Source organism: Pomacea canaliculata, linkage group LG11, assembly GCF_003073045.1.
Source record: "Pomacea canaliculata isolate SZHN2017 linkage group LG11, ASM307304v1, whole genome shotgun sequence".
Taxonomy (NCBI): Eukaryota; Metazoa; Mollusca; class Gastropoda; order Architaenioglossa; family Ampullariidae; genus Pomacea; species Pomacea canaliculata.
In genome coordinates, this window is record NC_037600.1 from 1,557,159 (window position 1) to 1,581,827 (window position 24,669).

The 24,669-nt window shown below is 38.5% G+C and overlaps 3 protein-coding genes across 5 annotated transcripts; 2 read left to right on the forward strand and 1 right to left on the reverse strand.

The window, feature by feature from the left end:
* Nucleotides 1-21: 21 nt before the first annotated feature.
* On the reverse strand, nt 22-6,856 carry LOC112575966. 2 transcript variants are annotated; one of them, XM_025258144.1, is made up of 7 exons: nt 5,956-6,856; nt 4,482-4,706; nt 3,922-4,146; nt 3,217-3,377; nt 2,803-2,984; nt 2,023-2,190; nt 22-1,559 (listed from the first exon to the last, which is right to left on the reverse strand). In XM_025258144.1, the coding sequence occupies exons 1-7, from the start codon at nt 6,181-6,183 to the stop codon at nt 58-60; spliced, it is 2,691 nt and encodes an 896-aa protein (XP_025113929.1). In that variant the 5' UTR covers nt 6,184-6,856; the 3' UTR covers nt 22-57. The 2 variants fall into 2 exon arrangements, with proteins under 2 accessions (XP_025113929.1, XP_025113930.1); XM_025258145.1 differs by lacking the exon at nt 5,956-6,856 and adding an exon at nt 5,429-5,550.
* Nucleotides 6,857-7,383: 527 nt separating this feature from the next.
* Nucleotides 7,384-14,255, forward strand: LOC112575975 (surfeit locus protein 1-like). Of its 2 annotated transcripts, none has more exons than XM_025258165.1 (9): nt 7,384-7,601; nt 8,430-8,543; nt 9,112-9,233; nt 9,652-9,831; nt 10,435-10,507; nt 11,639-11,686; nt 12,270-12,387; nt 12,870-12,951; nt 13,721-14,255. In XM_025258165.1, exons 1-9 carry the CDS (start codon nt 7,560-7,562, stop codon nt 13,821-13,823), a joined length of 882 nt encoding a protein of 293 aa, XP_025113950.1. In that variant the 5' UTR covers nt 7,384-7,559; the 3' UTR covers nt 13,824-14,255. The 2 variants fall into 2 exon arrangements, with proteins under 2 accessions (XP_025113950.1, XP_025113951.1); XM_025258166.1 differs by having other exon boundaries at nt 7,467-7,601; nt 8,439-8,543.
* A 1,466-nt stretch (nt 14,256-15,721) lies between these two features.
* Nucleotides 15,722-24,466, forward strand: LOC112575979. The gene is made up of 4 exons (XM_025258171.1): nt 15,722-15,906; nt 16,250-16,446; nt 23,455-23,557; nt 24,044-24,466. Exons 1-4 carry the CDS (start codon nt 15,840-15,842, stop codon nt 24,130-24,132), a joined length of 456 nt encoding a protein of 151 aa, XP_025113956.1. The 5' UTR covers nt 15,722-15,839; the 3' UTR covers nt 24,133-24,466.
* The last annotated feature ends 203 nt before the right edge of the window (nt 24,467-24,669 follow it).

The following is a 24,669-nucleotide window of genomic DNA, read 5'->3' on the forward strand; positions in this document are numbered from 1 at the left end:
CAACATGGATACTGTATTTGCCCCTTGATCCTGACCGTTTGCCGATCAGGGTTCGAGTCAGACCAGAGATCCTCGTATTTCGTCGAACGAGTCCAGTCCAGCAAAGTCTAACTCCTGTAAGGGAAGAGTAGTGTTCGGTACGGCGAGGAAACCGTTGTCAGCAGCAGGTGCGCCGTATGCCAGCATGACACCTGCGCGTAAGGAGAGATCACTATACTCACTGTCGCTAGCCCCTGGGTCTTGTGCTCTTAGCGACGCTGCGCTAGAACTGCGAGACACGTCAGTGACGTCACTTCCAGAGTACGGGTTGCTGACGTTGGACGGCGGTTTCCGCCGTCTGGGTTTCTTTGGTGCGCGCTTGCCGCTAGCGGTCTCGGCAGGTCTCGGAGTGGTGTCTTTGGGAGATGTCGAAGACCTTGGCACCAAATTCATTGGAGCAGACAGCTCTTGACCTAAGGGGAGGGACGGCTGGTAGGTTGCGTGTACAATGTTAAGCGAATCTGGAATGATCAATGTTTTGGGTCTTACAGGAACGCTGTACGACGGCCGAAGGTGGCCATTTTTGGAACCAGCTTCAAAACTTTCTTGTGTTAAATCTGTCGTCTTATTACTTTTGTGAAGACCTATCTGTTTTGGACCATGTTTTAAATCAGGACTGTCTGAAGTATTAAGGTCGGTCTCATCCTGGGAAATCTCTGTTTTAGACAATGGTGTGATGATAGCAACAGTTGGTAAGTTAGCCCTCGTGGCGTCAAAGGCAGGGTTGGTAACTCCATCGTCGTCGTCATAGTCAAACGCTTCGGTCTTCCTCAGCCTTTGTCGTCTTGCGCGGTCTAGCGCTGAAAAGCTGGGCATCTTAGCCTTTCTTTGCAGCTCCGAGTTGGGATCCAATCGTCCTTTGACAAGGTCTGATTCTCTTTTATTGTCCCTGTTCTCCGAAAGATGACGGGGTTCACAACCTCGCTGCAGAGTGTCCACATCAGTGCTCTCCCCTGAATCTATATAAAACACAGGATGACAGGAATCGGAACCGTAAATGTCTTCCCCTGCCATCTGGGTGGTGTGGTGCTCGGCCCATCGTGTCAGCGTAACGTCATTTGTGTCCGAGCAGCACAGCAACTTTTTCAGCCAGCTGCACGGAGTAGTTGATGTTTCGTCGGATAAATTGTACGCCTTCCTCCGACCTCGGCTCCTGCGACGCATAGCGCGTCGCCAGCACACGGCCATGAACAGCACAAACAGCACAACTATGACGAAGCCGATCACGCCTACAGTCACGTAGATAGGCATTTTGTCGTACACCATCGTCTTATTGGGCTGCATGGTGGATGCGATCACCAAGAAATCTGACGGCGATAACGTTTGGCTGTCGACTGAAGCAATGATGCCTTCGGCGAATAACATTCTGTCTGCTGCAGTAGCGGTAGTGACATTTTGCACAGAACGAGCTCGGCGGTCCAAAAATGTCTTGACCTCCTTAGTTGTGTCGTTGGTAGCAAAGGCTTCTGGGCTCTCGGTGATCGAGGAGGGTGCCGTGGTGCAGATTTCAGTTGTACAAACTATAAAAAAATTGTTTAAGTCATTGTAAAATGCCATGCACAAACTCTTGAAAAGTTGAAAAACAAAATGTGAATTACAGAAACATCCAATAATGGCAACTTTTCATATAGCAAATCAGTTTTTTAAGCTTAAAGATCTTATGGAAAACTAAAAAGTATAAACATAAGCAAACTTAGAAATATTCAGTAAACTGACGAAAATACAACAATAATGGATATAATATCGTAAAAAAATAACGGCACGATCAGATAAAGGAAATCAACTTCTTGCCCAAGGTTTCACTCATGAGTTACTTTCCCAGTTCCGATATAATGTCTATAACCGTTCTTTGATTAACCGCGTGTTTGTCTCGGGGTATTTATGTGTGACCACTGACCTTTATGTATATTTATACACAAACAAGATATGCATCCGTGATGTGACTATGTGTGTATCTCTCCGCTCAGGCGCTCACGAACTCACCTACGCAGTGGTTGACGTGGTTCAGGGGCAGAGAAGCGTTGCGATAGTAGCCTTCGGCACACTGTTCGCAGTGCTTGCCCTTGGTGTTGTGCATGCATCCTTCGCAGATGCCTCGTCCGTACCCAGGATCATAGACACAGCTGAGAGCGTGCTCGTTACATTCACATCCTGAAACCATAGACATTATACCGTTATACCATCACATGTATTTATACACATGTTTAGTACGCTCGCAGTCTGTAGTCATCAGCATGTGGTGTGTCATCTCTGATAACTTCCAGCAACAGATTTATACCTAAGAGAACGAATAAGAATGTAAGAATATTAAAGAAACGAATGTGCATTGCTGACAATTATAAAACTCATTACATTTTTCAAGAATAAAACAGTTACATGAAATCTTTAAATAGAAAGCATATATATCGTGTGTTAACTACAGTTGAACATTTCTTTTTGACAAAGTCACACAACAAAAAACTCTTTATTCTTCTTACCTAGAGGTTATTTTGTGGTCTTTAGAGTTTAACATACATCAAAAAGAGAACAAACTGTCTCTTCGATAAAATCTTTGTTGTACCTGTCCTGTGTGCGTGTGTATGCGTGCCATCTTCCCTCCTACTTATATACAACGTTCCATACTACATATTATATGTACTACTATGCAGTAATTACTTTTGTATTATTCTCCGATCTGTTTGTGAATAGTAATATGGCGCTTGCACAGAGTCATCTAATGTAGATGCATATTTTTAAAAAGTATGAAAAGAATCAATGTTTTACTTTTGCACTCATTAGCACTGCCGCTGTCAAAGGGAGTGTAGCGGCCTCTTTGCCAAGGTCTGTCGTTGTAGAGCGGTAAACACATCTCACAGTGTCGACCTGCCGTGTTGTGCTGACATAAACACACCTGACGGTGCGAGCTGTCCAAACTGCACATGTTTCCATGCAGGTTACAGAAACATCTAAAAGATAAACAAAATATTTGTTTTGTTAATATACTCCCTCAGGCTGGCGCAGACCTCGCAATGACGGTTACTGTAATTATCTCTTGACCATTACATACGTAAACAAAAAAACCAATTCAAATTTGCGTGTGTGTGTGTGTGGATGTATGAGCACACCCAGACTGGGGGGAGGTGGGTGGGTGATTTTTGCAGTTATTAGAATGCAACTGTGTCTTTATTATCTTCTCACCTTGCCCTGACACGAATGTCAGAAATGGCGTAGTAATACATGTCGAAGCTGTTGCTGCCATCGCTTGCTGTCTCCAGCAGACGAAACCGAAGGTCAGTGAACCTCAGGAACTCTATCAGACCCGCAGTCTCAATCTTGTCATAATATTCTTTCACGCTGCGCTGTATTTACGAAACAAAACGTCGTATTAGAAAGACAAACAAAACTTCAATATTGTTTATTTTTGTAAATTCTTCATCATTCAGACTCTTTAATTCTTTATAGGAACTTATCCAACTCTTAAATTTAAGATACGCATTTGAAGCCGATTCCTTCTAACAACCAAGAAATCGTTAAGCCGTATAAGATGGGTACAATGTCAAGATTTTCTTAGAACACTATCGACCCGAAGCAACTTTTTTTTTTTTTTATTCTTTTACTTTTCTCTTTAAGGATTTACAGTAGCTATCCTCGTAACAAAATGTTCAGTGCCTCGACTTAATCATCGATCATTGTCATGGTAACCCTCATTTTCGTCATTCGACTCTACGTGCCTCAATCTCTATATATGTGTCTTTTATATTTTTTTGTGAAGAGACAGCTCAGACTTGGATTTAAAGCCAATAAAACTCTTCCCTTTGATACTACCAGTCTACCACCAATCCTTTTTGCTACGATCACAACAATATAAAAGTTTGTAAACATGTTTGACAAGCAATGTCTTACATTTGCAGGATAATTTGGCAGGACCGATAACCGGTCTTCCAGTGAAGGAAAGATAACTTGTCCACCTGGTTTCGGATTTGTTGTTGGTTCTACATGACTATTGTCACAGATAACCGCTGTTGGGGTGTCGGGTTTGACTGCCACGCTAAATTCCTCGTTCTGAAACTTCCGGCAGTCTCGGGCGTAATACTGAAGCGGAGACCACGTGACCCCGTCATCTACAGACTGAAAGGACAAACACTCACATACACATATACACGTGCGTCAGACCTAGACTAAGCCTGCTTTACAATTTTTTAAATCTGCATTTAACGGTGACAATAGGCTTTCAAGGGTGAAAGTGGTGAAGAGACTATATAGTTGTATAACGAGATCTTTAATGAAATCTTTTCGGTTACGTCCCCTTCTGATTACAACCCAACAAGGTTATGCTATATACAGATCATTTATTATTATCATCATCATTATTATCATAATTATCATTATAATCATCATTATCTACAACTCTCTTTATTATTATTTTAAAATCAGAACATCTGTCTTTTAAATCTATTACTTACCTTTTCGATCACCATGACTTCCGGTCTGCCGGAGTTAAACGTTATAGTGATGCCCCCTTCCAGTGTGTACAGCCTGCCGAACGAGAGTCTGACGTCTGCGTTTAACGTGCTGCCTGTCATTGCCATGGTGACGGACTGCCACCACGTACCGTTAACGTCGCCGTCAACCATGTCGCTTGGAATGTGACCGGACTCCGTGGAGTTGTTGCACGTGAGCGAAATGTTCTGTTCGGTGAACAATAAATTAATCTGAACAGTCAGGATTAGATTAAAGCTGTATATCATTTTTCACGTGCATGTACAATTCTTTTCTTCGCTGGTATAATTTTCAGCAGTTTCTGTAGTCAGTCTTAACAAAGATAAATATTACAACGTGTTTTAAAAATAGTTTAAGAATGGCACCATTTGTGCTTCTGCTAAGATTTTGTGTGGTAACTGTCACAGGAAAAGAATAAACGTTAAGCTGTAACGGGCCAGCATATTAAATAAATGAACAAATAAAAGACACAAACTATGAGAAATATATTTTAAACTCTTTGATTTATACAGAACACAATCGCATTACAGTATGTATAAAATATATAAAACATAACTTATTTTTTTATTAAAGTGTTTACAACAAATTTATGCTTTAGAGTCAGTAAGGATGTTTATACACAATTAGAAACAGAACAGAAAACATATTGCCATGGATTGTAAGTGAAAACAGGAGCTGTTGACTCTTTAACTATTATACAATTATCACCTCGGTTTTAAAAAAAAAAGAATTAAGAAGGCATTCAGAAGGAAGTTGTTAGCCCTTTAACGTAGATATCTGACACATTCAGCTCAATTCGTATAAAAAAAAAAAAAACAGAAATGCGTCGGCAGAATAAACTAATTGAAAAAAGAAAAACGAAACTATGACTGAAGGAAGAAAGTAATAATGCACATGCACTACACTCAACCACTTGACGTAGTTTGTGTTTGTGTCTTTCCTTCTCGCCTCCATTTCCTCCCCCGTCCACAGAACCACCGCAGCTGGTCGACAATAAAGAACGACAGCTGCACTGGGAATTGAAAACTATTGACGCGACTTTAGGAAGGGCAGCAGCTCTGTGCAAGGCGAGTGTGTTATCTCAATCTGCATTAATACTCTTCGTAGATGTTTCGAGGAAGGTGGAGGGTGAGGTCATGGAAAGGGTAGAAACTTGACTTCAGTGACTTTTGAGAAAAATAAAATTTTTGATCCAAAACAACTGCAGGTATAACGTCTTGCTCATTATTGTAAGCTGCTTCAAAGTGTATAAATATTTTTTAAGTGTTGATTATTTTTCTCTCATTTCTTTTTCCCCTGCTGACTCCCCTGTGTGTGTGTTTATGCTTTTGAGTGTGTCTCTTTTGTATGTGGGTCTATTCTGTGTGTCTTTATATATGTGTAAGAGTATTGTTTTACTTTCAACACTGACTAGCAAATGTTGGGATCAGGCCATACCTTTTCGCCCAGTCGTTTGTAGTGAGACTCTGGATTTCCACAAGTGACATCTTCCGGTAGGACGCTGAGGGAAAAGTTGACGGTGGCGATGAGTTCTTGCATCACCGGTTGACATGCTACCGGCTCACCAGTTGCCTTGTAACAATCATCATAGACACAAGCTCCGTCCCGGAAAATGATGAGAGCGACCGTCATATATACGGCGTGCCATTGCTGCCTAAGAGACATTGTCGCGTCTCTCAAGCCGACGTTCACAAAATCGCAGAAAAAGTATAGGCGGAATGGTCACTATTTCGCTGCAGTATTGAGGAGTGATAATAGTTTCATAAACACATCATGCCACAAAAATATTTCCTGTCCAAAGAGGTGTTCTCTTACTTATCTCTGTCACTGACACTTACATTTAGATGAAGCCGTACACTTGTAAGAAGATCGTGGTATTTTGTTTGGTAAATAAACTGGACATTTGATCCATAGTTATGTCCGTAGTCAGTGGCGCACTTACACGAGACACAATAGTCGTCTTGTTGCCGCATTTTCTAATATCGAGATCTCTATAGTGAGTCAGGCGGCCTTCTCGGCGTGCCGGTCGATACCCGCGATGTTTGAGGTAAATAACACCTGTTTGACACACGCGCGACAGCCACGCAGCTGCTCCACTGGCGCGTTTGTGGCAATAAGCACATGTCTGACTGTTTTTGTGACAATATGGTTATGACGAGAAATTGTGACATGGTCACAGGTCAACGGTGTCTGCAACCGAGATGGCAAAGCTCATATATAGTTACTGAATACAAGAGTCAAAGCAATCATGACCCATCTATATAGCTTTTATTGCGTCTATAGTGAGGGGTCAGACCCTGATGGAGAAGGCCCTATCAACTGATTCATTTTTCATTTCTCCAACGGCCTCATAGAGATTAGAACTAAGCTAACAAGACTGCTTAACTTTGTTTAATAAAGCTTGTTTGTATATGTTTAGTACTTCTCTCTCTCGATCTCACACTATAAATCTATTATTATAATTAAGTAAAAAGAGAGTGATGCAAATTTTGTTATATATAGTTTTAATTTAACGGATTAAGTATATCTGCACATCGCGCAGACGAGCGCTGTACTTCTATTGATCGGTTCACTGCGTAGGACGAGAGGGTGGGTATGCTATCGTAATTCAACCGCAGAAGCATACGTCATTCGAACATGTGCTAGTGCGTGATGACTGCATAAATAACACGACATCTGTTACATGAGTCTATCCAGCGATCTCGGAGATGGTCTGTTTTGAGGTCTTGCTCTACTGCGAGAACCAAAGCAAAACAAAAAAAAACTATGATGCAGCAAAGACCTATTAGCACAACTGCAGAATTTAGATGATTAACACTTTCTCCAGTGTGACAATTATTTGACATTTCGTAGAGTACATTTTTACAAAGTATTTGCTAGCTTATTGTGTATGTCTACGCTACTGAAGTTGATATCAAGTTTTCCCGAAAGCGAAAGTCCTCGGCAGGGGAGGCTATTCTCAGGCTTCTGCTAAGGGAAGCCATCCTCAAGCAATTGGCTGCTGCGAGAGAATCACGACCCTGACGAGTAAAGACCTATCAATGCAGTCATTCACAAAGGCTTCAAAATGCTTTCAGATGCTCGTATGTTCTCCTTTTATTATTCTGTTATTCTGTGTGGTTAGAAAGCGGACTTTTGCTTGTTGTACCGCTGAAAGTAAAACTGAAAATAAATTGAACCTCCGACGACTTTTAAGGTTTTTAATTAAGCTATATTTATCGGAGAAATACAGTTGCTTACAATTTTAATTCTACGGTTACTGTATATTTTCTGAGACAGACTCAGAATTGTGTACTTGTACTTACTCGAAACTTTCGAGTACCTTCTTTTGCATTCAGTTGTTTGCTAAAGGACATTTTGTTTACTATTAGATATAACAATGGTAATGTATGGTCAAATTTAAAATCACGATAACACTTGTGCGTAATAGGCAAGTAATATGATACATTATCATATGGTGAGATACTTCATTATAAATCGTAGATGCATTATGATGTCACAGATGCCTGATAACAGTAAGGGAACATTCAAAATTGTTGTGTATGCAGCATGCACATATTGGAATGAAAACCTTTATTCCCAAATTATAGGCTAAGCAAACCTAGCTAAGTTGAGCTATTGACATTAGCAAGTGGCAGGTTATGTTTCATCAAACTTTACAGTTATTCAAGTCGCAGAACAAAGAAGTATTAGAATATTTTGTGCATAAATATATATATAAATATAACATCCAGAATGTACCTGCAATAGAAGAAAAAAAGGTAAAAAAAACAAAAAAGAAACGCACCAAAATTAAAATTTGCATAGGGAATATTCTGATGTTTACAGTTGCAGCTGAAGAACACAACCACCTGCTTTTCTCACTTTAATTTAGGAAAAGCAAAACATACTTATTGCTTATTTCTCACCAGATTTCCCAGTCATTCTTTCAGAGGTATATAAGAGAAATAAAGACACAGACACCAAGACTAGAAAAGGCTTTGAAGAAGAAAAGGTTTTTTGGTGAAAGCGGCTTTGTTCTTCTGGTAAGTACAGCATCAGCTGGTCTTTAAGAAAACAGAGAGAGGAAAACAAGCAAAATAGGAAGGTTGCTAGAGAAAGAAAATTGATTGGTTGGTTAATTTCACTGAATTGATTTCATTTTCATAGTTTGCCCTTTATTTTTGATTTTTTTAAAAATACATCAGGTTATATTTTACCTCATTATTTAATTTTTTATTTCCCTGTTTTTTTTTACTGTGTGGTGTTATTTCAGTTATTATTTAGTCATTTATTGCTGGTATATTTTCAGTCTGGCATACCTGTACTGTGTAGAGTTAATTTACTATTGCTTGTTATATGCCAGAGAGGATAGTCATTCTTGTTATCTAGAGATAGTTCAAAAAGTGCAATATAATAAATTGTATTTCATTCAAGCTTATATTGAATTCTTTTAGTGGTCATCTTTCAGACACTATGTGATGATAATTGACAGTAATAAAAGGGCTTGAACTTGTAGGCTTAAAGTAATTGATTGTTTTGCCATTTTCTTAAGTATAATTGAACATCATTATTGTAAACTAGTTCCTACACCCAACTATTGTGTGTACAAAGGTTGTTCCAATTACTACATTTTGCCTGGGTACATGGCAAGTCAAGCGACGAAAATGGAAGATTGAGTTGATAAAGTCACTAGAAGAGAAGACACAGTCTCCTCCTGTAGAACTTCCACTAAGGTATATTCATTGTTTGACGCCTTATGTTTTGGTAGCAACAAAGAAAATAAAGACAACAATTGTAGAGCATTTTAAAAGAGTTGTCTATCTTTATTCTATAGCCATATGAAAGTTTCACCTGTTGTGCATTGATTTTTAAATATCAAAGATTTATTCTATAACTTTCATTGTAATGTAAATGGTTTTTGAAAATGTTATTATAGCTATGACTAACCCCCGTATGCACACTTTTTTTAATTTTTTGGCTAGAATTTTTTTTCTGCTTATGTAATTTCAGCTTAATCTGTGCAATGTTTAGCTGCTTTTCTCCCAATCTTGTTAATTATCTTTTCACAATGCAAACATTCAGAGCATCTCATAATGAATTTTTTTATTTATCGTGTTTGTTTATGATTGTTAATGTTATTATTTTAATAAGCCTTGAAGAAATCTCAGAAATGGAGTACCGTCCAGTCATAGTGCGTGGAGAGTTTGACCATTCAAGGGAGATGAAGATTGGGCCTCGAAGTAACTTGCTGAAGGAAGGAGGGGGTTTGCTGACAACAGGAACTGGTGGAGGTTTCCACATTATCACGCCATTCAAGCTGGCTGATAGAGAGTAAAATTCTTAGCTCCTTAATTTGTCTTAATTTACCTAACGTACGTAGACAGTCATTAAAGCTGTGATAAACTTCAAGAAACTGAAAAATTACATTTATCTAACCAAGGTCATTTATTCCTTATGTATATTTCCATAGCTTTGATGGGATGAAAAAATTAGGACTGCTGTGCATCAAAATTTTGTTTTCAATAACACAGAATTAATTGTAACTGAGGGGTGAGGGATATTTTTCTAACAGGGAGCAATTGTTTGGTTTTAGTCAGAGTCCATAACAACAGGTAATCATTTATGTTTTAATACTGCACAGCACAGGTTTAATTCTTTATAGTCAAAATGATTTAAAAATGTTTGCATGGTTAACTCTTTGTGTGTGTGTGAGAGCATGTGCATGCATGTGTACATACTTGTATGTGCACATGTTTTTAAACACAATGGTACATGTATTCATGCAGACATGTATATAAAATTTACTTTCATTAATTTCTTCTGTAAATTCATGTTAATTATTGTACTGAAAATTAACTTGTCTGGCATAATTTCTAAAAACCCACACACTTTTAGTATTTGTAACATTTGTATTTTCCACTTTTCCTGAAACAGACAAACAATTTTAGTTAACAGAGGATGGGTACGTGGTGATCATGCTGATCCAAGGACAAGACGAGAAGGTCAGGTGTGTACAGCATGTAGGTGCCTAGTATTTACCTACATTGTTCACTTGCATTATACCTAATAAACATAAATATTAGAAACATGTCCATCCAGTTAATTTTGTCTACCTAAGATTTATTTTCTAGTATCTGATTTTATCACTTGCTTTTATAATCTGTTATAAGGGACATAAAAATGTAAAACTTATCATGTTAGGCAATTACTTTTTATACATTTCTCCACCGGAAAGAACAATGTGACATTATTAACTTATTTAAAAAGAATGTACAATAAAGATCAGTCATAACAGCATGTTTATTGAAGGATAATATGTTAATGTATGTCATGTTCATAGCCTGGTATTGGAGGTGCAGGGAGCCTGGCCACATGCTGGGATTTCATGCTATACAAACATCTTTATGATGATGATGAATGATGATAATGATGATGATAACAAAGATGCTCACTTGTGCAATTTTTCCATAATTTATAATTTAAATGAGAAAAAAAAATCTGAAAAATATAATTTTTGAAAGTATGAGTTTTGGGCAGCAGCATTTTTTTTTTAATTTCTGTTTTGTTTAACTCTAGATCCTAGTTTTCTTTCTTGGCATGGCTATTTCTAATATGTAGTTGCATGTCTGCTTTGCAACCAAGCAGCCCAACAGAGTTGCCAAGAGACTGTTGTTTGAATGTATCAAAATTTATGCAATTATTGTTTTTAAAAACTATAGGCAAATTTTTCTGAAATCATACAAAACTGACTTTGAACCTTGCAAAAAAACAAAAGAAAAGAATTTTGTGTTTATTGTGAATGTGACATAACATCCGACACACCAGGTGTATGACATTTTTTGCCATGAGAATCCTGAAAACATGCAGTCAAAGAGAAGGCTGTAGTAGAAATGTTCCCTCATGATCTTTCTGTATTTTATGCAAAATTTGCAAAAATATAAAAAAAAAATGTATAAAAGAACCAGAGATTTTTTTCTTGTTTATTTATCTCTTGGACTTTTATTTCCATTTAAAATATGGATTTTGACTTGGTATACAAAAAATGGCACCCTACAACATTGTTTCCTTCTGGAAGGAGCGAGTATATGTGTTATGATTTTTATTATTAATTGGAGTTGTTGCATAAATTATGTTTCAGGTGCAAGGGGAGGTAGAGATTGGTGGTATTGTGCGCTTAGAAGAAAAGGTACCTGCAGTTATATTATTTTGTAGAGGAGGTCTTGCAGTGGTAAAAGTTTGTGTACGTTCATGAATGCGTATAGGCATGCGTGTGTGTGCAATATGTGTATGTGCGTGAATGTGTGCTGGAGTGTGAGAAGGAGAATGAGAGAAACAAAGATAAACACAATTAGTATTCTTCCATCTTTGCCAATCTCGTGGTGCAACAGTTAACACCTGTCACCAGTTCCATTAAGGTCTAAATTAGATTTCATCTCGGCAGGCTGTTCTTGCATGTGGCATATGTCTACAGGGCTGACTTCTTTGCTGTGATATAGTCTTAGTTGCGGGCTTGCCGTAAACATGAATTCCTCCCCTTTCCCTTCTCTTGTTTTAGTACATAAGTGGTGGCCAGTGTTTAAAAAGCCATCATTAGTCTTCAGCTTTGATATTTCTTTCTAAATAGATTCCTAATCTATGGCTGAAATATTCTTATACATATATAGTTTAAAATTAGTGAGGAACTCCATTTCAAGCTGTGTGCATTGTATAGCTCTGTTTTAATAAATGATTTTAACAGAAGTGTATTAACATGCATTTTTTTATCTTAGCGGTATCCAATGACACCTAAAGGAAACTTCAGAGAGACAGGTTACTGGCTGTACAGGGATTTGGAAAAGATGGCCAAAACAGCAGGCACAGAACCCATCTTTATTGATCAGGATTTGCGTAAGTGCTTTACTTAATAATAATAATAATAATGAATAATATGATTGCTAGTTGGCATTATCATTTTCCTGTATGATGTAAGGTGTGTTTAACAGGTATTTGCCGATCATTTGGTTTCACACATAAAAAGCATATCTATCTCCAGAGATTCTTTTCATTTTTCCTATGTTAACAGCAGGCAAATTTTGCCTTTTAGACATTGATGGTGGTTGTGCTCATGCCTTTTGTGTTTGATTTATAAAGGAGTTTCATTAATTGCTACATTAATCATGGTTAGTTTACTGACACATCAGTGACATATCAGCATGCTATAGTTGATTTAAGCCATGATGATATGTTATCATGTTGAATTCTGAATATAAATTAAAATTAATCATAGTCACAAATAGAAATAGGAGAACTGATAGCATCATGATATGCTTAAAAGCACAGGGAGTCTATGTTGTGTCAATTGTGTGTTAAACATTTTTCCTTTGTTATAGGTACTAGTATACCTGGAGGACCATTGGGGGGACAGACTCGAATCAGTCTGAGAAATGAGCATTTTTCCTACATCATCACATGGTCAGTCATACATTTATGATGAGCAGAAAGTTTTTGAAATGTGTGATGTCAGGATGTATGTAGTGGGACTAATATATCTTACTTGCAAAAAGTTGTAAACAAGCTGTAAAAACAATAACAACAAAAGTCCGAGTACAGATGCACTTGAGTACCTAATGGTTCCAAGTGTAAGTTTAATGGTGTAAAACACTGTCAAACAGTCCAAAAACTATTGCCATGGAGGATTTCTCCTATAGGACAGATTTAGCTCTTGAGCAAATTTTTGTCCCTTGTTATCTACTTATTACTGAAGGTGACCTCAAGCTGCAAGTTTTTTTTCTCGTAGGAGTCACTTCTTAGGCTGTTGCTACGAAATCATATTCGAGTGATAAGATTACTGCTTAAGACAGTCTTACAAAGGTTACTCAATAGTTTTATTGTCCATTTCTATAGGTAGACTAAAGGATTTAACTGCTGATATTGCTTAATGAATCATTTTTCTCTGGCTGGCTTTCTTGGCATTGTTTATTCAGTTCTTCCTGGCAGTAAAAGGTCTGTGCCAAAGGGGCACAAACTCTTGTGTGTTGTGGTGGAAACGGATGTCAAGCTTTGCATACATAGAGATATAAATCCAAACACAATTGTTGCAAAATGTTTTTCAAGAGAGTATAATAAAAAGTTCATCTTCTGGGTGTAAGTCTCTTTGAAGGTGGATTAAGAAGTAAAACGTTCATATATCATTTTGTAAAAATAATTTGTACAATCAACTTTTTTGTCTCCTTTTCCACAGGTATACTTTGTCCTTGATAACATTTGTAATGTGGTACCGCCGGTACATACGACCACCGCCACCTAGTACTGCATTTGACTACATTAGAAAATCCTTGAAATGATGGAATTGAGAAAATGTGCTGTTCTGCGTCGAGTTATGGATGTGTATAGGTGCAGGTGGATTGCTGTCTGTCTGCCAAGACCAATGCATAACCTCTTGTGAAGCACTCCGCTGTTAGTCTTGATGAGCCTAAACAAAGAATGTAATTAAACTGGAAGCTTTATAATAGGATGCCTCGTTTTAGTAGTTAAATGGAAAAAATTGTCTGCCAGCAGTCCAGTTATACAAGTTTGTGGAGTCATAGTGCACACCTGTGCACACACACACACTCCCCACTACCACCACCAAATTCTTGAGTGATTAAACTGCAGCAGTGAATACTAATACCTTATAACTATAGAAAGGACACTAAAGAAAACTAAAAGAATGTAAAAACAGTTGAAATTGCTGTGCGATTGTGGTAATTCATGCAATATAAAATAACTTTTGAAAACTGCGGACTTTGTGTTGGTTAATTGTGTGTTATTTATGAGAAAGTGGTGAATTGTGACAAAGCATTCATATTCCCAAAGACAAGGATTTCAGTGTCAGGAAAGTATTAATTAAAGCAGTAAATCTTGTTTGTAATGTTTATAATCATACAAGAAGTCAGCGTTAAGTAATTGTATGTTCAAGAAGCCAGATGGTTTTAATCCTCATTATTACAGCCATGCTCTCAAGCATATTTTGTTTAATGATATATAACTAAATACTGCCCATTGAATTTCTACATAACATAATATAAGTGAGTGTTTTTATGAGATTCTAGGTTTGCTATTATAGTGACTTGCAAATAAAACAGGTAAGTACTGGCAAAAGGACAACAGGTTGAATAGAAAACTTGTTTCCAAAGACAATATTTGTTGACACATGCAATGATACGGCTTGTCGCTAGCTGGCAAATTCGGTCCACTTACCAATTCACTATCATAATCTGCTTGTGTGAGGTATCAACATGCAGAAAATCAGGATATACCTTAATGGTGTCAAACTCTTTTTTTTTTTTTTTGCAGAGACTGAAAATATAGTGAACAGTAAAAACAAGTTCCTCTGTTGACTTCACGGTTTTATTTTTAGAAGTTTTCTTTGATACTTTCTTTTTTAACTTAAACATGCATTTAATTGTAAATGATATTTGTGCTTATTTAAACAAGCAGCAGGTGAAGACTACAGTACATAGGTGCTGTTCACAGAAGAAACCTGAAATTCATGTTCTGATTTGGTTTAATTATAAAGGGTACATAACTATTACATTTAGCATGCTTACTTCAAGACCAGTCACCAGCTTTTTGTCACAGAATTAAGCTGATTTGACAGCTTTTGTGGTCATCATTATCAAGAATAATTTCATTTTCCATGTTTCAAATAGGACTTAAATTAGGCTCTAAAACTTCCTTTTCTTAAAGATGAACAGCCGCCCTTAAGGCTCTAAAACTTCCTTTTCTTAAAGATGAACAGCCGCCCTTAAGCCTTCTGATTAAAAAAGTTGGGAGGAGCAAAATAAGTGCAATTTTGTCAATTTCACTTGTTCTTGTCGCTGCACATTTCAGATGCAACAGAACACAGCCCAAATACTTGATTAATCTCAGTCAACTCTCGTCGTCTTCTTGTTCCCAATCACCCCCAGTGGAGCCTAGGCCGAACTCCACCTGGAAACCTTTAGTTTAGATCAAAGGCCGGGTTCAGCTGACCTTTTGGATTAGATGACAGCCGTCTTCGAGGCGAGTAGTGTACTTTTCGTTTAGCCTTTTAAAACATCTCCACACATTTTTAAGCTATAAAACACAATTACGATAACAGCAACTGTGAATATTTTGTTCTTTATCCAAAGATAGGTAATAAAAAGGCCTTTTTTCTGAACTAAATAACAAACACTTTGCGGTAACGAAGGTAACCGACGTTGTACTAGAGTTACTTCCCTCGAACTTCCGCATTGCGATCATGACGTCGATGTCAACACAGACGTTAGCAGGCAGTTCGAGTCGTCTGCTAGAGGTGGTGGGCGATGCAGTCGCTATAGGAGTAATGGAACGTAAAGATGGGACGACTTTCTTTCAAAACATATGATTACATTATGGGATGTCTGTCGAGCAAAGTTGGACCAGGTAGGCTTCACATAACACATCGATAAACCCTTGTCTAAAGGATTTATGGAAGTTCATGCTTTGAGTACTTTACTAGTCAAAAAGAAACCTTCGATTTAGATGCACTACTGTACCGTATCGTTTTGTATACTAAAGATATTTAGTGACGAACGGTCATGTTGTACTGAATTAATTGTACTTTGGGGAGATCCGATCGAGCAATCTCGATATATTAAACTGGATGAAGTGAAACTGAATTTTATCTCAAGGAAGGAATTAATCAAGTGGTTCTTAACTAGGCCATCAGAGTTCTTGCATAGACAGGAAAAAAGTTTCACATGGTGGCTAAATTTTTTCCCCCCAGATGCAGAAACCAATCCAGATTCAGTTCCAAATGAAAATGAGTCAAGTGTTATGCAATCATGTGCTGGAAGAAATACTCCACAGATGGAAAAGGACCATAACATTATTCGAGGGGATATTACACGGAAATACGAGGCCCGAAAAGCACGTGAAGAGACACTTCGAAAAAAACAGCTGAGAATTACATCTGCTGCAGAGGTATGTTTTTGTATTAATTTCTTCATGGCAAAGAATATGTGTAATGTAAGTGGATCAATGCGTTCACTTGAATTTGATATCTTATTCTTGTTTTATGATACACTGCATGCACACACACACATATTGTCTCTCTCTCTCACACACACACACATGCATACATAATAATTTAACTTGATTAAGAAAAGTTGCACTGATGTAGCTCCCATTACGTTACTCTGTGAAACAAAAACTATACAAGTGTAATTTTGTGCATTGTTTCTGCCTTTATTTACTTTTGCCTCTATCCTCATCTCTTCCTTTTTTTTAGTATGTGTATGCATGTATGTGTGTTCGAGAGACAGAATGTTCTCAGTCTTTACCAGCTGTTTTGCTTCGTTAAACTCAATGATCATATTTCAGCTGAATTTACAGTCATGTCTGAACATGCTATGCTGGTCTGTTTATAATGCTTGGTACTTATAGCTAGTCAGAAAAACAGGACATTGTTGTACAAGCTCATCAATTTAAGTAATGTTTGTTTTGAATTAGATATGGCTTGTTAATTACAGTGCAGAGCTATTTTAATGCACGAGCTATAAATATTGTTCATTATTTAACAATATAAGTCATTGAAACATTTCTACAATAGCAATCCTTTAAATTAAATTTGTATTTGCCATTACAAAAAATGATATTATGTAAAATATGATTTAAGATCCTTGTGTGAAATAAAAATTCATGCGTTGATAAAAGTTTGGAATGATGGGGGTTCAAAGACGACGTCCATGATTGTAGGAATGTAGGCGAGTAGTGAATTCTTCTGCGTACGTCACCTGTGTGTGGTCTCACGGGAACCACCTCCTTACCAACCATAAACTTTGCCGAACGGAAAGGGTCACATTTCAGCCGGATTTATCCTGCGCATGCATAAGCAGCCTTGAGATAGTGTTCAAGGGGTGAAGCACGACCATAGCCTGTGTCTGTACTCGAGTTCAGAGGCTACCATGGAAAGGGTGGGATTACATGCAATAAACTTTTTCTGGCGCCCGATTGTATTTCAATCAACTGAATGGCTCCTGTTATTTTGTTGGGGGGTGGTGGTGGTGGTGGTGGTGGTTTTTATTTTTGGGAGGGGGAGGGAGTTTGCGTGGCAGTGACGTCACACGTCAAGGACGGGTAAGCTGAAACAAATTGAGCGGTGAGCTGTTTGGCAAAAATTAAGACACGCCTTAGAAACAGGTTTAGTAAACATTCTGAATAGAAGCATGAAAAATCCGAAGCGTGACCGTTGATTTATGACGTGAGATTATCATTGGTTTTATTTTCTTAACTAACCGAGGTACCCCTTGTTAATTTCTGCAGCATGGCTGTCATGCGTTTTGCTACCCGCGCTATCTAAAATTAAGACTTCGGCGAGAGCAGGCAGCTGTAAATAAGCGACTTTTTCAGACAGAGAACATGCTTTGATTGATTCGAGTCGCTCTTCATACCGAAACTAAACTCGTTCAGTTCGTGGAATTCACACACTAGCTTGGCCACCCGCTTATGCTCAACCCCCCTCTTCCGGTTTGCGCACGGCACTGAGAAAACTGCTGCTAATCGCTGATTGGATGTTGCGTATGGCATCAGTCTAAAGTCTAAACGAAAGACCGTTCCTCCATCTGTTATTTTATTATTAACTTTAAATTAATCTATCACTTCATCTGAGTTATTGAGTGGTTGGCGCCGCAAGTGTAGCGAAATAGTGAAACACTTTTACTTCATAATATTTGTGCCCTGAGTTGATGCTGGCAGCTCATGTTTGGTATGAAGGGTTTGAAGTAAAGGGGAGATAAACATTGTGGTGATGATGTCCTCTTTCTTTCATGAAGAGTCAGCGCCACAGACTTCTATGAGTAAATCTGTGGTCAGCGCGGAACAAACTCCAGTGGAGAGAGAAAGGAAACTCGTGGGGAGGCCAGCTTTTTTTTTTTCTCTCTCTCTCTTTTACAGACAGGTCAGGTCAGGTCAGTCCCTTAATTGCCGATCCGGGCGTAGGGGGGACCGGCCGGCAGTAGCAACCGACAGAATTTTCCATTCGGTCCTTTCTTTTACAGACACAAGCCCTCAAATTAAGAGTTGTTGAAATTTGCTCTAAATAGAAGATATTTTAGTCGCAGGTTATATCTACAACGGATAAAATAAACACTCAATAATTTGATTCAGAGCATCAAACATGAACCAAACATGGTCCACAAACATGTGTTGATGCTAATACACCGCTGTATGGACTTACACTACAAGGACCTGTTCGACCACGGATCGACGTATATCTCTTCTGGACTTGTAGAAGAATTGTTCCCGTGTTAACTTCTATTACGAAGCCTAAGCACAAATTTGCCTCCGGCATAACTGGCAATATCAAGAAGAAGAGCAGACGATGCGAACTCTCAAGTATGTTGTGTTTTCAGTTTACTGGCTCCAAATCGTGGGGTGAGGAGGTCGAGGACTTTTATCAAAAAAGAAAGACAGAAAAACTAACTTAATAACACACTTATTGCAAGTTTAGTTTTAAAGAATTGTTATTGCCAAGACCTAACAGACCACAATTTTGCGAGACGGTCATCAAACAGGCAGCAGTTCAGAGACATAATTATACGTCCGTGGTTCGACTGTATGTGCTTGTTAGTGCGATGTATGCACGGTCGGTGCCAAAGAGAAATAGAACCGGAGGAAGGGCGGGGACTCATTGCCGGCTTACCTATAGTTCACCACAAAAGTACTTATACAAATAAATAAGGATATAAGATTTGGTGAATAGTCCCTTGTAGATAAACTTACAATGTGCCATTTGTTCCTTGCACTTACTGTTAGAGGTTTTCCAGTGCGTCCTTTAAATGACTGACATCCCGTGTACTTGAGTGACAGCTCGTTCACTTTGGGTCCTCTTGTAATCGCTCTGTTGTCAAGTTTCTTATCTTTAAAGGTCTTTGTCATCACATTGTAATATAATCTTGTAATCGCTCTGTTGTCAAGTTTCCTGTCTTTAAAGGTCTTCGTCACCACCTTTTCGTTGTTCGAAAATATACTTTAAGCATTGAAAACATATAGCATGTATATAGATCATTAAACATTGGCGGGTTTTATTCCTTTCTGGTGCTAACTCCGGCTGAACAGCATTACTAGTCTGTTTATTTATTTGTGTGTATTAGTCGCAAAGTATGACCATCAGGAATCATTGTCAAAAGACAGGGTGTGTCAATCCACCAGTACTTCTACAGCGAACTGTAAGACCCTGTGTGTGTGGCTTTGTGTTGTAGTCCTGAGAGAAATGTTACCCAGTTCAGCGAGTTTTATAATAAGTAAGTGGAACTGGTGGAACGATGAATTGGAGTCACTGCTGACAATGGCAGACTGTGGTGAATAATGGACTCCATACTTCACGGCAAATGGAGCAGACCTACTGTGACATTTCAGTTAGGAATTGGCCTTTGTATTCTTCGAAGCCTTTCATCTGTACAACTCAAGCGAAAAGTATTGTGTTGTACAATTGATGCATTGAAGTAGAACTACAAAAGAAGCGAAACTTCTTACAGCCTACGGATGCTAAGCTAAGTGGTTCACTGTTTCTAGGACACAGCATGTAGAAGTGCAGACCACTATTTACCGTGCCTGATAAATCGGGCATCCAATATCTTGTTTTATTTGATAATTGGTTGACTGATTAATAAATCAGAAGAATATGTCTTTTTTCAAATACTATCCTGTTTGACGATAGTTTAAGGTTTTGAGAGTGGAAAGAAGAAGGAATAGAATACTTGGACGTGTCTTTCTGGGTCGGAGCATGCCCAAGACGACTCTCGCTGTCTGCATCAAAAGGGTGAACACGTGACGAGGTCGCGTCCCCAGCATTATATTTCAGTTTACATTTGTTTCATTATTGATTGTTCGTCGATTTTGGTGAGGCTTTGTACCCTCGTGAGTGTGGTAGATCTTTTGGTTCGAGTTCTGGGATCAGCGGCTGGGAAATTGCGACCGCTGCCTGCTACCTATCGGCTGGGACTCTTTGTGTAACTTTTATGGCCATGAGGCTGGTCTGAAATAGAAAGGACTGGAGACTGAATGGAATTCTAAATGCGGAATTTATATCAGGTGAGCAGCAAGCGCTGACAGGACCTGGCAGATGGCGCACCTTCGGTTGTAATCTTTCGGACGGGTTTTGGACAAGCTATTTTTAATAAGGGTGTATGTAGATGAGATAGTCTTATTTGTAAAGGATATTATTCACATATTTTAACAGGGCGACGAAAGGGCCCGACACTTCAAGGGGTACTGGCAAATTAAGTAAAGAAATGCAGGAGTTAACATGAACCCGCACATCTGAGACATTAGAGGCGAAAGAAAATATCCCAGACTCTCTGCCTCAGATCACAGAGGTGGATGAAAACACCGGGAAGGGTAAACAGTCAAACAATGAATTGGGGTCACAAATGCCAATGAAAGACTATAAGAAATAATTTACTAGCTCCTTCACTAGAAGACTATTGGAAATAATTCATTAGTTCCTCGACTAGACTCTTGTCTATTTCTTAATAGAAAAATCCTTTAGCGTGTCATTATGAACAGCTATTTTGTGTGTGTGTGTGGGGGGGACCCTTTCATCAGCCCCGACCAAGCGAAACACTTATCTTGTGGTGTCGTGATACATGGCAGCAAGTACAAGTGCCCCAAGGCCTAAGCTTTGGTTAACTGCGTCTAGGGTTCGGCATGCCATGAAAGTTTGTTAAGTAAGAGCTTTGTTATTTTCAAAATAAAAATAGCATGAATAGGGTGTGTGACCGTGCGTCCCCGAAGCTGGCGTGATAGAGGAGATAACGACAATATTGATGACTGTACCGAGGCAAAGGGAGCCCTAAAAAAAGTGTTGATAGATTGGTGTGATTAGCTTGTCCCGTAATTTTTGCCGCAGTTTAAATCAGGAATCTACATGAGGTGAATAGCTGTTACTGTGTGTGTGTGGAGTGGGGTAGGGGATTGGTGTTTTACACCGAGCCAGCAACTAAGACTATATCACGGCAAGGCAGCCAGCTGTATAAACAGATGCCACAAACAGAGAAAGAACAGACGAGAGCTGAACCGAGGACAGCCAACTCTCGATCACTGTATTGGTGACAGGCAATAACTGTTGCGCCACCGGTCTGCCGTGTGTGTGGAGGAACATGGATTGTGGAATGCGAATAGGAAAGAGTAACAAAAAAAAAAAAAAAAAAAGCAGTACTATGGAGCCTTTGAAACCCAAATAAGAAACAACACGATTTCTTTTTTATTTGAAGTGAAAGAGATCTCTGCGAGCTTCCTGCGGGGTATGTTCTCTCATTCACCTGACAAAAAAAAAGTTAAGACAGCGAAGTGTAAGTCGTGAAATAAAGATATGAAATATAAAAACCATGGTATCAATGGGTGGGAGGGGTTCTTTGTTTTTTCTCAGAAACTGCCACTGGGTAGGAAACAAAATACTTGAAATGCAAGTAAGGACTTGTAAGAATGTTGACAGTACAATTACAGTATACTCCCACCCCTTTAAAATATCACAGGAGAAATTTCACAAAATTGAGGATAAACTACAAGAAAAAGGAGAAAGAAAAAACCCACAGACTCATTGATAGCGATAGAAAAAGGTGGTTGAAAAAAAAAACGAGAGAAAGTTTCACAACTGAGTCAACGCTTTCAATACGAGTCTTTATGCTACCAATGAAAAACTTCGCGGTCTGGTGGATTCGATGTCAGCTTGGATCGACTGAAAGCAACACTAGTGTTTATGATCCCGGTATTAAAAAGATTATACAGCGGGTAAAAATCTTTCGCAAAAGTATTGACACATGTTGTCTTTTGTCTGTTATTGGTTACCAATGGCCACGTATTGTGACGAGTAATCATAAGCCGGAAGTTTGGACTCCCCCATCCCCTAAACAACATGATATCATACAAAAAAAGAAGCCTGATTGAGTTACAAGTGTCATCTACAGTCAATCAGTGATTTGTGGAGAGAAATCAAACCGCTACGACCAACATTCGCGGTGAAAGGAGCATTTTTAAAACCAAAACAAACCAACTAACCAATGAACGGTCAGTTTACTCGCTGTTCAATCATGCACGACCATATCTTAATTACATCTGCTTCTGCAAATCTCATCGCCGTCAAAGTTTGCACTGCTTCTATTCACGAGAGGCCAACTGCTTCTACAAAACCGATCGCCACCAAAGTGTTTTCCTGTTCTCAACCGGACGAATAAGGACGAACGTTTAATCACATCTAGCAAAGTTAATTGTCTACCTGACCGTCACACACAAATTTCGCCATACTTGCTCAAACGTTCGTCCAATATTTACCTGTCACTGCCACACAACAGACTCCAACCATTCTGCTATTAGAACGCCTGGACAGAAACTGATTACGTGTTATAACTCATCCACTCCAAAAAACAACAACAACAAAAAAAAACAGACAAAAACAAAATAATTAACAACCACCCATCAAAAAAAAAAAAAAAAAAAAAAAAACCCAAAACATTTAGTGCAGACTAATAGGCATGTGACGCAAGGCTGACAGCTTTATGCAGCTGTAAATACTGAGAATTTAGAGTGATGTTACGGCCACCAAACTGTGATCGAATTCTTTTTAGGACGAAATGAACTATAGATAAATTAAGAGAGAGACTTAAAGTACTTTGTTAACCGTAGAAGCGGTTTGACAACCATAGTCGAACCTCTCAGCTGATCGAGTTAAAGTCTGTTTTTGTCCCTGTTGTAAAAAGACTGCCATTAACTTTTGTTATCTTCATGCTGGGACACTGATTTATCGCTTTATTTATTTATTTTTTCCGCTTCGTGATTAATGCGTTAGATATCGGAGTATTGATTATCGATCAGAATGAAATAAAGATTTTTCTGGTGTCAGCTCCGGTCTTTCACTTAGTTACTCTCTCATTCCCCCAGCTCGGCTAACAAGCCAAACTGGAAAATAAAAGGTGACCGTTCTGCTGATTTCAGGATTTATCACACCGCATCATGGAGGAACGAGACAGGCTGTCACTAAGGTCACATACAGTGTCACGCGCCACGTCACGAACAGGGTCTCCGTCTCAGCAGAAGAGTAGGCGATTTTTGTTTTGTTTTGATTTTTTCTCTCTCTCTTTTCTGTTGAAAGAAACCTATCTAAAAATGTGAAGTGTTTTGAGCTCAGTGTGATTTGTGAATGACAGATCACTCTCACCCCGTTTCTTCGCCTTTTTCTTGTTCTCTTTAAGCCTTATTTCGGTTAGTTTGTTGGGGCCGGGTGGACAGTCAGCTAAAATATTTATAAACTAGATGCTTAATAATAATTAATTGCTTTAAGTTCTACATTTGTGCATCTTTTGTGCGAAAAAGGCACCAAGTATGGCAGTATTTTGCTTCTAAACACGCATCCACACACACAGGGGGGAGGGGGAGAGCAGTGATCCTTAATTACTCCTTACCATACCATATCCTGATATTTCCTTTGTCTCTTGTTGGGGGTGGGGGTGGTGTTTGCACCTTTCTTTTCGTGACCGTATCCTGTTACTGTTATTATTGATAACCATGCTGTTTGAAATTGCAGAGCATGTGACATTCTCAACAATTTCTGCAACTACTATCTCAACAGCCGACTCAGACAAAAGTGCTATCAAGAAAACACCAACAAAATAACAGACTGGCACACATGAGTAATGTGTGGTTATCTGTATATACTTGCTTTATAAGTTGTGAAACACATTCCACCTACATTTCAACAATCTATATGCTGGACACCTGTGATAACGTAGAATTATACTTCATATTATGTTCATCCATTTTCTGCTTAAGATGCTCGCATACTTTTTCATGATCTGCTTTTCATACCTGCTGACTTGTCTTAGCAAGATATGCAAAAACTGTGGGACAAGATATTGAATTTATGTAGATATTAGTATACATTTAGTATAGTGGTTACATCAAACTATAGTGTACATTTTGGAAGTGCAATAAAAATAACACATGTGAAGGAGTGCGGTGTTGTCATTAAATCTATGGGATTGAAAGGTAAGATCACTGAAAAAATTCCCTTGACAAAAATATTTGCATAAAAGTATTTCTTTATTAACATTTGAGGCTAATTTATGGAGTATCTTGAACTTTTAGCTACAAAACACGTTATAATTCTGGTAATTATGGTTGGTTGAACACTTGTACTAGATAGCAACACCT

Excerpts from the sequence above, each read along its gene's own strand:
- LOC112575966 (XM_025258144.1), bottom strand. The coding sequence starts at position 6,183 with ATGTCTCTTAGGCAGCAATGGCACGCCGTATATATGACGGTCGCTCTC. Across the intron at positions 3,378-3,921 it reads TGCCAAATTATCCTGCAAAT|CGCAGCGTGAAAGAATATTA; the intron begins GTAAGACATTGC and ends TCGTAAATACAG. Across the intron at positions 2,985-3,216 it reads GACATTCGTGTCAGGGCAAG|ATGTTTCTGTAACCTGCATG; the intron begins GTGAGAAGATAA and ends TTTATCTTTTAG.
- LOC112575975 (XM_025258165.1), top strand. The coding sequence starts at position 7,560 with ATGCAGTCATTCACAAAGGCTTCAAAATGCTTTCAGATGCTC. Across the intron at positions 9,234-9,651 it reads CCTGTAGAACTTCCACTAAG|CCTTGAAGAAATCTCAGAAA; the intron begins GTATATTCATTG and ends TATTTTAATAAG. Across the intron at positions 12,952-13,720 it reads TTTTCCTACATCATCACATG|GTATACTTTGTCCTTGATAA; the intron begins GTCAGTCATACA and ends CCTTTTCCACAG.
- LOC112575979 (XM_025258171.1), top strand. The coding sequence starts at position 15,840 with ATGGGACGACTTTCTTTCAAAACATATGATTACATTATGGGATGTCTG. Across the intron at positions 15,907-16,249 it reads GTCGAGCAAAGTTGGACCAG|ATGCAGAAACCAATCCAGAT; the intron begins GTAGGCTTCACA and ends TTTTCCCCCCAG. Across the intron at positions 16,447-23,454 it reads GAATTACATCTGCTGCAGAG|GATTTATCACACCGCATCAT; the intron begins GTATGTTTTTGT and ends TGCTGATTTCAG.